Below are 14402 nucleotides of genomic sequence, written 5' to 3' on the forward strand. Positions count from 1 at the left end.
CTTGTTTTTATCACCTTATTTTTATGCCTTTCATAACATCACACTGCATGGAAATATTCTGCACAGCTAATAAATCAACTGTTAATACATCAGCGCAATTCCACTGCTGAATGTACTTTAATTTTGGTAAAATTGTTCATGTAGAACTTTGAAGTTTGATGTAGAGATTGTAGAGATAATTTAGTGATTTTCCTCAGAGGATGATTTAGTTAGGTGTGAAAATATGCTTTTCTCTGCTGCTTCTGTGATGTCTGACCTTCCTCTATTCTGATATTTTTTACATCTAACTGGGTGAATTAAAGAATTATTTCAACCAAACCAGACTTGGTGATTGTTGTAACAGTGGAAAGATGAAAATTGCTTATTAAATGAAGTCTAGTGTTATTGGTGATATCTATTTCGGGGCTGTATCTGCTTAAATAAAAAGGATCATACTCTTTAACAACAACAACAAAAAACATAAATCTCTAAGGATCCTTTCCATAATGTTGTCAGACACTTAGAATAACAAACTTGAGCCTGTCAGTGGCAAAAACAAGCATTTTTAGTGGATGTACAGTGACTGTGCCAAATGCCCTGAGTGCGACAGCAGCAGTCTTCACACTCGGTGGAGTATTGCAAGAATAAGTCCTAAAACCCAGATATGAGTCAGCGGTTTATGAAATATGTCTGTAAATAACCCACTCATAAATTTTGAAGCCTTTACATATCTTTAAAGAAACAGTTTCCAAGAAGTCGTGTTGTCACAATACCAAAATTATGACTTCAATACGATACCACATCTTGATGCTGATACTGAAACGATACCAGGACAAAAAAACTAAAAGAGCTGTTTTATTATTCATCTATTAACGTTATTATTGTAGAAATAAACTTTAGATGGAAATCTGGCATTTAGCCATCAGTTTTTTTGGCTTGCAAAGTCAACAAAGTGCCATGTTTAAATTGCACACAAGGGGGTGCTATTACTGAGGGGATTTCCTGAATGAGTTATGGAAACCTGATCAAGACAGATTAACTCAGCTACCACTCTGCTCACTATTTTTGCATTTCTTGAGTCTTTGTCACACTTTGTGTTGTTCTCAAACACAGCTGGAAGGGAAGGCTGCCTCAGCTGGGTGGTTGCAGATTTTTTTTTGTGGTAGCGACGTTAGGTCATGTGACCATGGTGTCGTCTACATATAGCCAAAGGTTACCTTTTTACTTTGATGATTGCTTTTAGGTATCGAAAATCCTGTGGCGTTCCTTTTTGAAGATTATCTTTCCTAACAAAGCATGTACAAACGTAAGTATCATAAACATCTGTCTACCACAGAGCTGATATTCTGTAATGATCCAAAATTCAATGGCCGTTTATTATTTGGTTGAAAAGCGACATAACTGACATCACTTAGTTAAACTCTGCCAACAGTAACACCTGAACATTAGTGCAAAAATAAAGAGTCAGAATGTGAATATATGAACCAGTATAACCAGTATGGATATGTCAAGTGGATATGAACCAGTATAAGACATGGATGAGGGATACTAGAGTGAGTAAAGTGGAATTGAATTCAACTACTATACCATTAAGTTATTTTGCTATAAAGATTCAAGATTCAAGATTCAAAGTGTTTATTGTCATATGCACAGTATGGAAACATGTTTCCCTGTACAATGAAATTCTTACTTTGCTGTCCACAGAATGCCTAACGTGTAGCAAATATAAAAGAAATATGAAATAGAAATTTAGAAATTTACAATAGAACAAATAACACAAGTGTAAAGGCACTAAACAAGGTCAGAGTGCCAACTGATGTCCAAAAAGGACAGAAAGTGGCCTGGTCAGCACACTTGACCTTTAGCTTTGTAAGCAAGGTTTTTTATTTCCAAACTAGAAAATTATTTATGTACTGCTTGAAAATGTTTCACAAGAAAATGTGCAGCATAGGAGGAGGCTTCACAATAGCTAGCAGCTGCAGGAGAAAGGCAGCGTGTGGTATTTTCCTCACTGAGGTGGACCACAGGCTGGGAGCTGTGATCCCTGAGGGGGAATTTCACAGCAGCTTTGAGTCGATGTTTGGAGGAAAGGGTTAACTCCCAGCTCTTTGCTTTCATCTTGGAAAATGCTGCTGCTGCTGTTAAGCTCTGGAGGAATTATAACGTTGAACCCCCGTGGGGTAATGTGTGTCAGTCTCTATATGCACTGTGCAGTATGTGCATATAGTATGTTTGTATATGTAAGTGCCTGCACATACAAGCAGTTTGTGCACATGCGTTGTGTTGTATCTTCATGAGAAAAAATCCTCCAAAGAGAGGCGCTTGCTTCCTCAAGCTTTGTTGTTATTATGGTTACTATATAAGATTGTACTGTGACGAGGATTAAGGTTCAGGTGAAGTTCAGAGCAATTTTTTATTTATTTTATTTTTTGGGAAGGGGTGAAGGTGAAGGGAGCATTTTTTAGGAAAAAAAACTGTGCGGCGATGACTCCAAATTTTTGCAGGATCAGTATCAGATATTCTTTTTTGTGACAAAGTGTTTACTTTTAGTCAACTGCTTTTTTCTTGTCGGCGACGTTTTATTCTGAGTTCTTCAAAACATCTTGCTGAACAAAGAAAAGATTGTCTTTGTCTTCATGATGAATTCAATTACCTTTGGAAGTCAGGCTGTCACTGCAGGCATTGTTGTTATTCTGAGTCTGTGTCATTACAACCAGCATTTTACAGCGACCTCTTTGTATCATCTTCATGTTGTCTGCCCAGCATGGAGAGTGAAACAATCAACATCATGAACTGATTGTATGAGTTCATGTGTTGATTTTATTAAGGCATGCTTCTCTTCACTGCAAGATTGTTGCATTTAAAAGTATTCAGTCCAGTTCAGATCAAAGATTCACAATAAGACAAAACTAGGGGTCGACAGATTATCAGCCTGGACGATTACTGTAGCCAACATTTGGAATTTTGCTGAATATCTGTCGGCTTTTGTTTTTTTAATGATTGTCGGTAAAATTGATTAAAAGTGCAAAGAAAGTGTCAGCACAGGGGGAACTTTTACTTTGTAAAACCTCAGGAAGCTTTTTAAAATGTATTTATTTTTTATTTAAATGTGTCCCTTCGTATCATTCTGTATACCCTCTCTCTAAATTTGGAGATTTTCGGTGGGTCTGTAAAAGCAGCACAGGCAGAGCTCTCCATGAGTTCTTTTTTTCCTCGGCAACAGTTTGTGATTACTGGGGGAGGACAACTGATCTGTTCACAGCTGATCCGATCACACTGACGGATGAGAAAAGCAGCTGTTTGTGAGTTGATGCAAAATTTTCGATTCAGAAGAATAAACGATCCAGTTTCACTTTTAAAGCGCCTGATGTTCTAATGCTTGTCTCTGACAGTGTTGTGCTATAAAAAACCAAATAGTATACAGCGCTTAACTAACAGTAAATCTTCAAAAACAGAAAATCTATTTGTGGAAGCACATGTTTTAATTGTGGTGACCCGTTACAAATGTGTGAGAAACTCTGCAATAATGTGTAAATATCTATCTTTATCCTCTGATGCATAACCCCACAAAAAGCACACAACCTGACATCTTTTCAGGAGGTCTGTGTATTTCTAGAAAAAAAGAGATTGGCAGGATTAAAATATGAAAGACTTGTTTGAGCTCCACATTCACAGAGATGTGCTGCTCTTTGTTACCCATCATGCTTCAGCTCTATCAAACATCTATCACAAGTTGGCACTTAAGTGCAGCATATTGTAGCATATTAATGGTAGTGTCATTAGCAATTTCTCACAGCACCAGGTTGAGCCTTTGTGATGCAGAGTGAAATTTGGAAATGTCAATGTGTGCTTTAAAAGCTGAAATTATCATCTGTTACATTACGAAAAAATATCACAAGAAAGAGAACTTTACAGTTTTTGCTGCAGCAGAATTCAGAAGGGATTAGACTTGGTACAATAGTACCCTGCAGGTAGGGAGAAATATGGATGGTCACAGTGTTGCTAATTGGAAAGGTAGAAGCAATCATGCTGGCTGGCCTCTGCAGGTTGCCTTTGCGGTAACATAACAGCAACACTTAAATTTGACTAAAGCCAGCTCAAAGTATTTATGATAGCCTGACTGGTGAGTTAAAGTGATGGATAGAAAACTGATTTTCTTTTTTTTTTTATTCATGACTGAGTGAGAAAACACATTACTGCTCCATTAAGGGAAGATTATGTAAGTTTTGAAAATAATTAACATATTTTCACATCCTTGCTCAACAGAGTACACTCAGTAGTGTTTCTGCTAAATCTTTTCTTGGTTTTGTATAAAAAGTAGCTCAAGGTGGTTTATGTTGTTTAATGATGATTATTAGGTAAATATTGCTGTAAATGGACATTACTGAATCAGTTCAATGACTGTGTGACTCTTCTCTGTATGCAGAAATATATCCAGTTGAAGGAAAATTTTGGTTTTCTGCAACTACATTTTGGTGGCCTTGCCTAAAAGCGTATCATTTCCTGCTTTTAAAATGATTCTTTAGCTTTTTCCATGTAAAAGGTTTTGAAATATTTTTTTTATTTTGCAGAGAAATTCTGTGTTTCTTTCTTCTTATGAGACTCTTTAAAATGCCATTGGACAAACTCAAAAATGCTTGATCTTTAAACTATAAACTGTCTTTGTTACTGAAAAGCCCTTTATTTTTAAGAGGTCTTCACTCACGTAACACAGTAACACTCTTACTATTCTCATAGCTTCTGCTCCACATTGTACTTTTTTACAACAACACTAAGCCCTCTGTCAAAAACCTGGATGTGTTGTTTGATGCCACCCAGAATTTTGGATTTTATATTAGCAAGGTTGTCCAATCTATTTATATATTAATAATATTGCCAAAAATCAGTTACTTTCAGAACTTCACAGAACCTGAATCCATCACACAATATTTGATTTTTTTTACAGTTTGGTTTAATGTTGGCCCATATGACAGTAGTATACCATGAGATGGTAGAAACTTGTCCATTTGTACAAATTTGAGTATTGGCAATAATGTGTCTTAATCTCTTTTACAGGGATGAATTCTCATGTGATCTTGCGATTGTAGCAGGGAAGTTTAAGGCATAAATGCAGAAACCTGTTACACTTTATAAAGCTTCAATTTTAAAACAAGATTAGTTTTACTGTTTTCTGTGTCTTTCCAGGTACCTGACACTTAAATTTAATGTTTTTTAACACATTTTTTTAAAATTATTTTTAACCAAATTTTCATCTTCTTTCTTATTCAAGCATTGCAGGTATGTGGTTCCCTTGCAGAGGTAGTTTTATGCAGGAATATGGTTATCAGAGTGAGTTGGGATAATCTAGATTTTGCAAACTGTTAAGTATATTAAGTAACTGTTAAGCAAGTATAAAGTACATAGACCATGAGAGGTTCAATAGGAGTCTTATATACCTGTAACATTAGAAATGTGGACGTTTTACAGAAGAGCTTAACTGATTTTGACAAGAAGAAACTGAAAGATGAATAAATGAAATTAGATAAAGTGACTGCTACAATTAAGACCTCAACATTTTTTCATTTAATACTGTTTGAAGACTTTTAAGCCCTAATATATATAAAACCACATTAAGACTTAAGGACCTGCAGACACCCTGTTTTTGTTCTTTAACTCAAGTGTTGTCTCCTGAGGCATTTGTGTTTTGTTCTGAATAAAAGAAGAAAAAAATCAAATGTGATGAAGTACGGTTTTGCTATTTTGAACCATTTCTTGCCCACTCCTTTGTTAGATATTGTACTGTTCTTATCAGTCAGAAATCAAAAATCAATTCACAAATTGTGCAAATTGCGACAGCCAAGTTACAACAAAAAATAATTTTTTATTTTATTTCCCTTTTAAAGTCTCTACACTGGTGACCAGTTTGTACTATGTAATCATGGTTCACTTTTCTTATGCATTCATGTATGACTTTGAATGCTTTTTTTCCCCTTTTAAACTCTGGATTTGAGATTTGCTTTATAAATAAACTTGTCTTGATTTTTTAAAATGCCTCCTAATGCACACCTACATGCTGTGACAGTGTATCATGTGTTAATAATGAGACACTGGTTTGATTCAGACAGATTAGCCGCGCAGAAATCAATGCCAAATATAAATCAACTCCACCAATTAGCGTCTCTGTTAAAGCTCCCATTCCTGTAACATACAAAACGCATCCCCCTGTAAAACACACTGGAACGAGGTATAAAGTGTTAAGCCACAGACACTAGTTTGATTCAAATGCACTGGCTATGCGGGAATCAATATCAAATGTGAATCCATTGTGGTGATAAGTCTGAATCCTGCCTGGGAGAGCGGGCATCATCTCCTACTCTCCTGTCAGCGTGCCTCAGCAGCCGCATCCTGTTCGCTCTGAGTAATATGACACAGACACAGAGAGGCCGAGTTAACGCACACTGAAAAGATACTAAGGGAAGGAAGGAGAGAGATACTGATGTGAGGAGAGGGAGCAAAGTCAGGGAAAAGATACTCAGCGATGAAGAGAGCAGAAGCGCAGACAGAGAGATATACAACGGCAGACAAACCCCTCGCCACTAAATCATGTTTGTCATTCTCGCAGAGAGAAAGAGAGAGAGAGAGACGCGGCGTCTCAGGGGAAGCTCTGACTGCGACTCCTTGATGTCTTTGAGACTCTTTATCCTCTATTCATTTATTCCCACTCTCAGAACATTTTATGTCTGTATTTGTGGGTATGAGTGGACAATTTCCAGCGTGCTTTAACACAGAGGAGGCCACTAAAGAAATTCAAACCCAAGACAAATCGTTTCCATAACAACCACAAAAGGGGAGAACACAAAAAATTCTAGTTTATAACGAATTGGAAACATTTGGCAACATCTCAGGACCATAGCGGTCAGACAATCAAGTTGTAAACAAGCCCAAATATTGGTCAAACTTACTTAGAAGAGAAAAGGTTAAACTATGATCAACCACACTTGCTGAAGTTGTGTACCCACAGGTTTCTGTGCAACGTTTATATACAACTAATTTGACATTGCAAATACGTTCTTGAGGGAAATATAATGACAAGCGACTTTTGTTTTCTTTTAACATAGTGAGAAAATACTGCTAATGAAAGTACTTCTCAATTCCCAAAACGTCTATACCAGACGAATCAGAAAAATGCTCAGACAGCAAATTTTATGATTTTTGCACCACACTATCCATCCATAGTGAAAACAGCAGTTTGTTGTGGTATATTTTTTTAAACCAATGTTATGATCTTTTCCTAAACTTCAAGATATATGATTAAAAAATGCAAAGAATAGAGAGAGAAAAAAAAAAATCAATTAATCTAAACTGCATATTTTATTGCCATTTTTCACAACAATGTAATATATGGCTTTAATCCATTATCAGCAGTGCACGTATGGTAACAGATTTTCGGGTTTGGTGATTGGATGTTTGTTCCAGAAATGGAAATTGCAGTTTCTTTCTTAGATCAATTTCTCACCTCTCATTTCAACCAGGAGCGTTTCATGCAGATCCAAGCTGTAAAAGAGCTCCGACGGTCAGTCACGTGACATCAACTTTTACTTACAAAACCTGGATGCCCAAAATAGCTTGTCCTGTTCTATAACTGTCATTTCAGATACACTCACTTTCAGTTTTACATCACAATTAAGTGGTTAAGATAATCTGGCATGTTTGGCAACCTGTCTGATCTTCTAATGGGTTTTGTGCCCTGTCAGACTTTTTGTAGCTGTTTTCAAATATATCATCTATTTAGGTGGTGAGTGCAGTGTTATTATAACTTATATAATGGCCAAAGATATGAATGCCCCAGCTGTAATACGCCTGAATTGTCCTCTGATACAATGTAATGGTTTTGATACCGTACTTTGCAGTATTTTAGATAAAATTGCACCTTTTACAAGGAGACATTACAACGTAATTCTTTTCCTAGCTAAATGATCACATTAGGGACATTAAAAAGAAAGTGCAGGAGAAGAAACAACTTGGAAAAAGATAAACTTAATGATGCTTTTTGTTCCTTCAGAAGCAAACTGCAAACTTGTAAAACAAGAAAAAAAAAACATTATTTCCACCTGATTGCCTCTCAAAGCCACAATCCCTGGATGGATTTTATGTCAGACCATTGACAGTCCTCCTTTTACACAGTTTCTTGAAGTCACCAAAGAAGAGGTAGAAGAGGTACTCTATCACTCTATCAATAAATCAGGCTACAATTTCTCCCCCATCATGTGAATGGGAAATCTACACCAATCAGTCTGACTATTCTGGAAAAAAACTCACTGCTGCCTCTATAACCTCTATGTGGTTTTCATACTGAACCACTGAACCTAATTATACATTATTAACTGTTATCTTTCCACAAGCACTTTCTCATCTTTATTTCCAGCATGCAATTGTCCATTCTTTGACCCACTGGTATTAAATAACTTTAGGCCTATTTTAAAGCTGCAGTTTTTATAAAAGATTATTATAATCATTGAATTCTGCTCCCTGCTAAATGCTTGATTTGGGTTCTGTTTTGTAGTGCTTGACCCGAATTTTTGACTATTTGGGCCATTGGGTAGGCATTCTGTTTTAAAGTTTAGGATTTTGTTTTTTTTAAATGACAATAAGGAAATTATAAACTTAAATCTTATGAATATGAACATTAAACTTAGACTTGTTGGAGCTAGTATGCTGTTTCTGCACTCTTTTACAACACTTTGTCAGGTTTTGTTTTGGATTCAGAGCCTATTATTATGAGAAATTATGTAGGTTCACTTATATAATTTATCCCTGATATGAAAAACTGTCATGAGCTGTGATTATGTCACATAAAGTGCATAGACAAGATATCCTTTAACCTAACCTGAGAGAATTTCAAACATGTACTGTATATAACAAACCAAACCTTTTGGAAACTGTAGAATAACAGAGTCTTTAATGAATGCCTCTAATTAAACCGTAGGACACGGACAGAGCCCAAAATATACTACTTAGGATAGCCCTACTGCCTCGATCCCAATTTTAATCATTTGGAAAATGAGTCGATATTAGCAAAACAGCTCTTGAATAAGCTCACTGCTAACCCACTGTACAATTTTTCGTTTTTTAATTTCCAGTTCTATGTTGCCAATGTTGCACGTATTTTTAAAGACACTGCATTAATTTTCAAGAGTATGCTGATGACACAGAGCTGTATGTTCCTCTTAAACCTGGTGAGACTGCAAATATAACCCAAATCCTCAGCTGTCTTTCTAATCACAACAGCTGGATGGCACAAAGCTTTCTGCAACTACATGAATCAAAATCTTTTCACTGGCCCACCTTCATCTTTGTAAGCACTACAATCCAAACTTAGTTGTTTATCATCTTCTATAAAGGAAGTCTTCTTGCAATTTAGGGCTCATATTTGACTCACACCAGGACAGTACAATCATGCTTCCTTCAGCTGAAGATAATATCTACAATCAAATTGTTTCTAACAGCTGCAGATTTTGAGAAAGTAATCCATGCCTTTATATTCTCTCTTTCTTTGAGTAGTGTGTAATTCTTTTTAAAAAAACTATATGAAATCAGATCACATCATCCCATTTTTGCATCTTTGCTTTGGCTCCCTGTTGGTTTTACAATTGATTTGAAGATTTTGCTTATAAATGTTAGGGCTTTGCATGGTCAGGCCCCCAGTTATTGTTGACGTTAATCCGTTATGAGCCACAGCGCAGCCTGAAATCCTCAGGCAAGGGTCTCCTACTTGTTCAACCAATCGTTTAGTAAGCTGAGGTGACCAAGCCTTTTTTCAGTCCGTGCCCCTCAGCTTTGGAAGTCCATTTCTGAGTATATCAGGCTAGTAAGCTCTGTAGCATCTTTGCATAACTTCTTAAAACTCACTTTTATCAGATAGCCTTTTTTATTGTAACTATGTCCACATTCTCTTTTGGACTTATTTTTTCTTAACTGCTTATTGTTTTATTGTTATGTCCTGTGTTGTACTATTGAATTCCTATTGTAATCTGGTTAATTCGGCATTTTTACTGCTCAGTCTGCTGGTTTTTACTGCTTAAGAACACTGGGAATCAATTTAGAAAAGTGCTACATATTACATATATTAGTATCATTATCATTAATTCAGTACAACAGCTCTGCAGTAATTATTGTTAAAATGATCTATTTTTGATTCAACAACTTCAAAAATGTGTTGATTAGACCTTCTGGTCAATTTTCAGGCTGTAGTTGGATTGCACTGCGTTCTACTCAAAGGTGTTCCTGTTATTTTGTCCACCCCGCTGTATATTCCCACCGGTGCTGTCGGTGTACAAGCCCCTCCAAACCCTTTTCCTCTCCTCCTCGTTAAATCAGCATCTGCTGAGGTAAGAGGGCCTGAAACCCCTGAACACACACACACACACACACACACTCTCTCTCTCTCTCTCTCTTCCCCCCCCTCCCTTGCATTGCATTCTCTCGAGCCTGCCATCTGCCACAGAGTTGGACGAGACCCCACTAACACGGCCGCCACACACACTCACACAAGCTTACACCCTCATTTCAAACCCTTGCAATTGCTGGAAAACATGTCCAGTACAGATGCACATGAATGCACACGCACACACACGCGCACACACACACTACACAACTCAAAGTTGGCCAGGCCGCATATTTAATGAGGAGCCCCCCATGAACAAAACAGCTTGCGGGGTCATAATGGTTTCGAGCAAAGCCCCACCCCGCTGCACAGAGCCAGTGAACTCCTCCCCTCTACTGTGTGACTGGCCTGAAGAGGAGCAAACAGGAAGGACAGAGAGGGGAGGACAGAGGGAGAACAACAAACTCTAATTACTCCTCTGTGGCTCATGGGCCCCTACAGCATTTTTATTCCAGGAGTAAAGAGAGAGAGAAGGAGGAGAAGACAGAGGAAGGGCGAGGACGGCGCAAACAGAAAAAAAAAAAAAGAACCGTGCTGATTGAACATGAAACATCTCCCTTTGGTCTCTTCTTTTCTATCCCTCTCTGCTTGTTGTACATAATGCCCCCTCACTTTCACTGCAATTGTTCATCACCCCTCAGTTATCCACAGTGAATAATGATGTTTCCTCTTGGAGAGAAAGAGGCAGAGGAGCGAGCCTAAGGCCACGAATTCTGATGGTCTAAGCATTCCCAAGTCTCACACTGCTCGGGCAATATCAACAGTGCGGCGGGCAGGGAGGGAGGACGCCCGAGCCTTCTCCTGCATTCATATTCTCTGGGTGTTGCGTTTGTTTGTTGTGTGTTACTCATTATTTACAATCTGTATCACACAAAACTCCCTCTGTATTTTACCCTTCCTGCAAAAACACACACAGGCGGGACCAGAGAAGGGACAGTGGACGACGGCTGCTGTCGTCTTTGACTAACAGACATGGGGCGAATTAACATTATGTCTGCTCTCTGGGGACGTTCGGTCTCGCCTGCCGCTGCCGTGCTGCCATCATCGTCACTGTCACCCATGCAGAGCCCGTGGAGGGGCAGAGCCACTTGAGGAGAGCTTCCTTCCTCAAGAAGCTAAAGCCGAAGAGACAGCTGGGCCCCACTCCAGAGTCTCCGGCTATTTAAAAAAAAAAGAAAGAAAAAGGGCTGCTCAGTTCATGGCAGCCAGCCACATTTAAGTTAATTTTTTTGTGGGATCATTTGCTCTATTTCTTCTAATAGATGTGGATCTATCATTTGTCCCACGTTACGGTTGCTTCACAAAAAAAATTCAAGCTTGGTTAGATCGCTGAGCTGTGGCACAATGAAGAAAATAGCATATTTGGTCAGATTCTTCCAATAAAGTGTTTTTTTTTGTAATATCTTACAAGCTAATAAAATCTTTTATAACCAGGCCATGTGCGGCATTACGGTCCTGCTGTAATAGAACCCATTAAAGACACATTATCTGGTTCAGTGTGTTGCGCTGCCTGTGCCGATGTAGGATGAAATGGGCCATTCTAATCCTCATTAACATAGCTAATTTCACATGAGAGAAAGTTGATAGTGGGTGTCAAAACCATTCAAAGGTCACCCGAGCAAGCTACATCATTTGGTATGCGGGTACGTATGCGCAAATGCATATGTAAGAGCGGGTGTGTAAATGGTCTACCTGTTTGAGTATTCATTACGTGTTCTGTTACATATAGTGTAAGCAAAACCGTGTCACTGTCACTGTTGTGTGATGTTTGACAAACAGCCTCAGCAGGCAGAGCAGTGCATGATAAAACAGATAAAGTTGTCAAATTCAGCGCGTGATGTTTGATCGTGCACACGGGAGCAAAGATGGAATAAAGAGCAGGGATAAGGAGGAGAAAGGGCAACATCGCTCCCGCTCCTTCGCACTCAGGCTGCGAGCGCTCCGACTAACCTTTGGTCGCAGGGATGAATGTGGGGGAACAAACACGTGACACGTTGCTCCTTCAGCAGACACTGGCACAAAGCCATGTCACAAAGGGGAAAGAGGGGACAAGTGTGACATTAGATGCATGAAGATGCTGCCATGTGACCTTTAAAGGGGACAATTAAGTGAACGTCACACACTTCATGCCAGCTGTGTTTGGCTGTATGTCACATGTGTCCCGCTGCATACAGAAATGGAGAGACCTCATACAAATGTGTGTGTGGTGGCAAGGCAACACCATGGACATATTTTTTGTTTTTAACATCTTTAAGTCCTAATTCGCAGGTCAAAACAGGGCTAAATTAGGACGAAAAGTTAACGTTTTTAGGTCTTTAGATAAAGCAGTAGAGTAGGACGCTCTAACATGTTAAAATCGTCACTGAAATAATGTTGAGATAATAATTATATGACACCAAGAAATCTAAAATGTAAGCTTCTTTTTCAAACAAATTTACTCCAGTTTTCCAACAGACAACTTGACATCTTTTAACCAGTAAATTACCAAAAGTGCGTTTTTTTTGGGCTACTCTGACTTGATATGATTGACTTGTTCCTTGTCTAACATGTAAACACCAAATCTTACGATAAATGCTAGAGCCTTTGGGAATGTTTTGGCATGTGCCTACCTATAGTATGTGACAGAGAAGATGAGTTCAGCTGTTCTTGCATCAGTACATTTAAAAAAATTGCTGACAAAGATCTTCTTGGCAATCACTGCACAACCACTTGCTGGTGTTTTGTATGAACAAGCATGCGTTTTGATGGAGAGAACAATCTTTGGCATCTCTCACTGAAACAGCTGGACGGCAAACATGTTTCAAACGGGAAAAAATAAACACTGCGACTGCGATTACAAAGTAGAGAACTCACTTATTCACCCTCCTGCGGGCGGTGATGCTGGCCACGATGACGCTCTCTGGTCTCGGGGTGGCCACAGCCTTGAAAGTCCCCTTCCAAAACTTCTCAAAGAGCTGCTTCTCTCCCAGGTGCTGGAAGCCAGTGGTGCTGCTCTGCGATCCCAGGGACGGAGAAGGGCCACAGGGGCCGAGCTGGAGCGAGCACGGGGGCTGCATATGTGCTTCTTCGCTCTCCCAACCAAAAAACGACAGAGCTTACACACTCATGGAAACGCACGCACGCACTTGCGCTGGTTGTCGCTCAGGAGCTGTCCAAGTACTGAATCAAACACGCTGCAACTGTTTGTGCGCCGTCTTCTCCTCTCGCAGCAGCAGGTCAATGTGTCAGCGCGTCTGTCTGCTCTTCGCTCATGAGCGGGAGCGTGGGGAAAGGGACAAAAGCTGACCCTCTCCAACTGAAGCCTGGGTATTGTTCTTCCAGATGAAGGAAGGAGGGGTGGGGGGAGATTGTGTTTCTTTCTCTCCGCCTCTCCTCTTCTGTCACATCTGCTGCTTTTTGGGACGGGGTCAGAGTTGGGAGTCGGAGTGCTCCTTGTTCTCCCGTGTGCTCCCGTCGGCAGCCTCACACAGAATTAGGCATCGCTCACAAGAGACGGAGCATGTTTCAGTCCCGAGGGGTGAGAGAGAGCAAGTGGTTTTCTTGTTGCTGAAGTGCAATGTTTTGGTGTAGAGATGATTAGACGCCTACGCGCACCGGCTCAGGGCTGAGCGGGTGCCGAGGCAAGTGTCGCGGCAAGTCTGAGGGCAGGCGTGAATGTGCGCTGGAGAGTGTGAGTGGAAATGTGCGAGGAGCTCAGCTGAGAGCCGCTTGTTTTGTGTCTCTCAGCCTGTGACGTCAAAGTCGGGGGCTGGACGCTGGGGAGAGGGACACCTTCTGTCATCCCCTCCCTCCCTCTCTCCCTCCCTCCCTCTGTCCCTCTGTCCCTCTCTCTGTAACACTTGTATCGCTCCACTATAACCTTGATGAGGTTCACTTCTCATCCTGACGTATGTCAGCATCACTTTCTCTCTTTCTTCCTTGTTTCTTCTGTTCTTTGTTTCTCTCTTCACTTCAGTCCTTTTTTATTCTTCTCTCCTTGTGTCGTCCCCTTTATTTCTTC

General features: G+C 39.6%; 1 protein-coding gene across 1 annotated transcript in view; it reads right to left on the bottom strand.

Annotated features, from left to right (window-relative positions):
* srrm4 (serine/arginine repetitive matrix 4) overlaps positions 1-14190 on the bottom strand; it is a 79521-nt gene extending 65331 nt beyond the window's left edge. Inside the window, exon 1 of the mRNA XM_042488748.2 lies at positions 13256-14190. Coding sequence (XP_042344682.1) covers positions 13256-13458 — 203 coding nt within the window. The 5' untranslated portion in view covers positions 13459-14190. The remainder of the gene's footprint in view (positions 1-13255) is intronic.
* Positions 14191-14402: the final 212 nt, after the last annotated feature.

The sequence above is a fragment of the Plectropomus leopardus genome, chromosome 4 (genome assembly GCF_026936395.1).
Source record: "Plectropomus leopardus strain MGB_pleo_1.0 chromosome 4, ASM2693639v1, whole genome shotgun sequence".
Lineage (NCBI taxonomy): Eukaryota > Metazoa > Chordata > Actinopteri > Perciformes > Serranidae > Plectropomus > Plectropomus leopardus.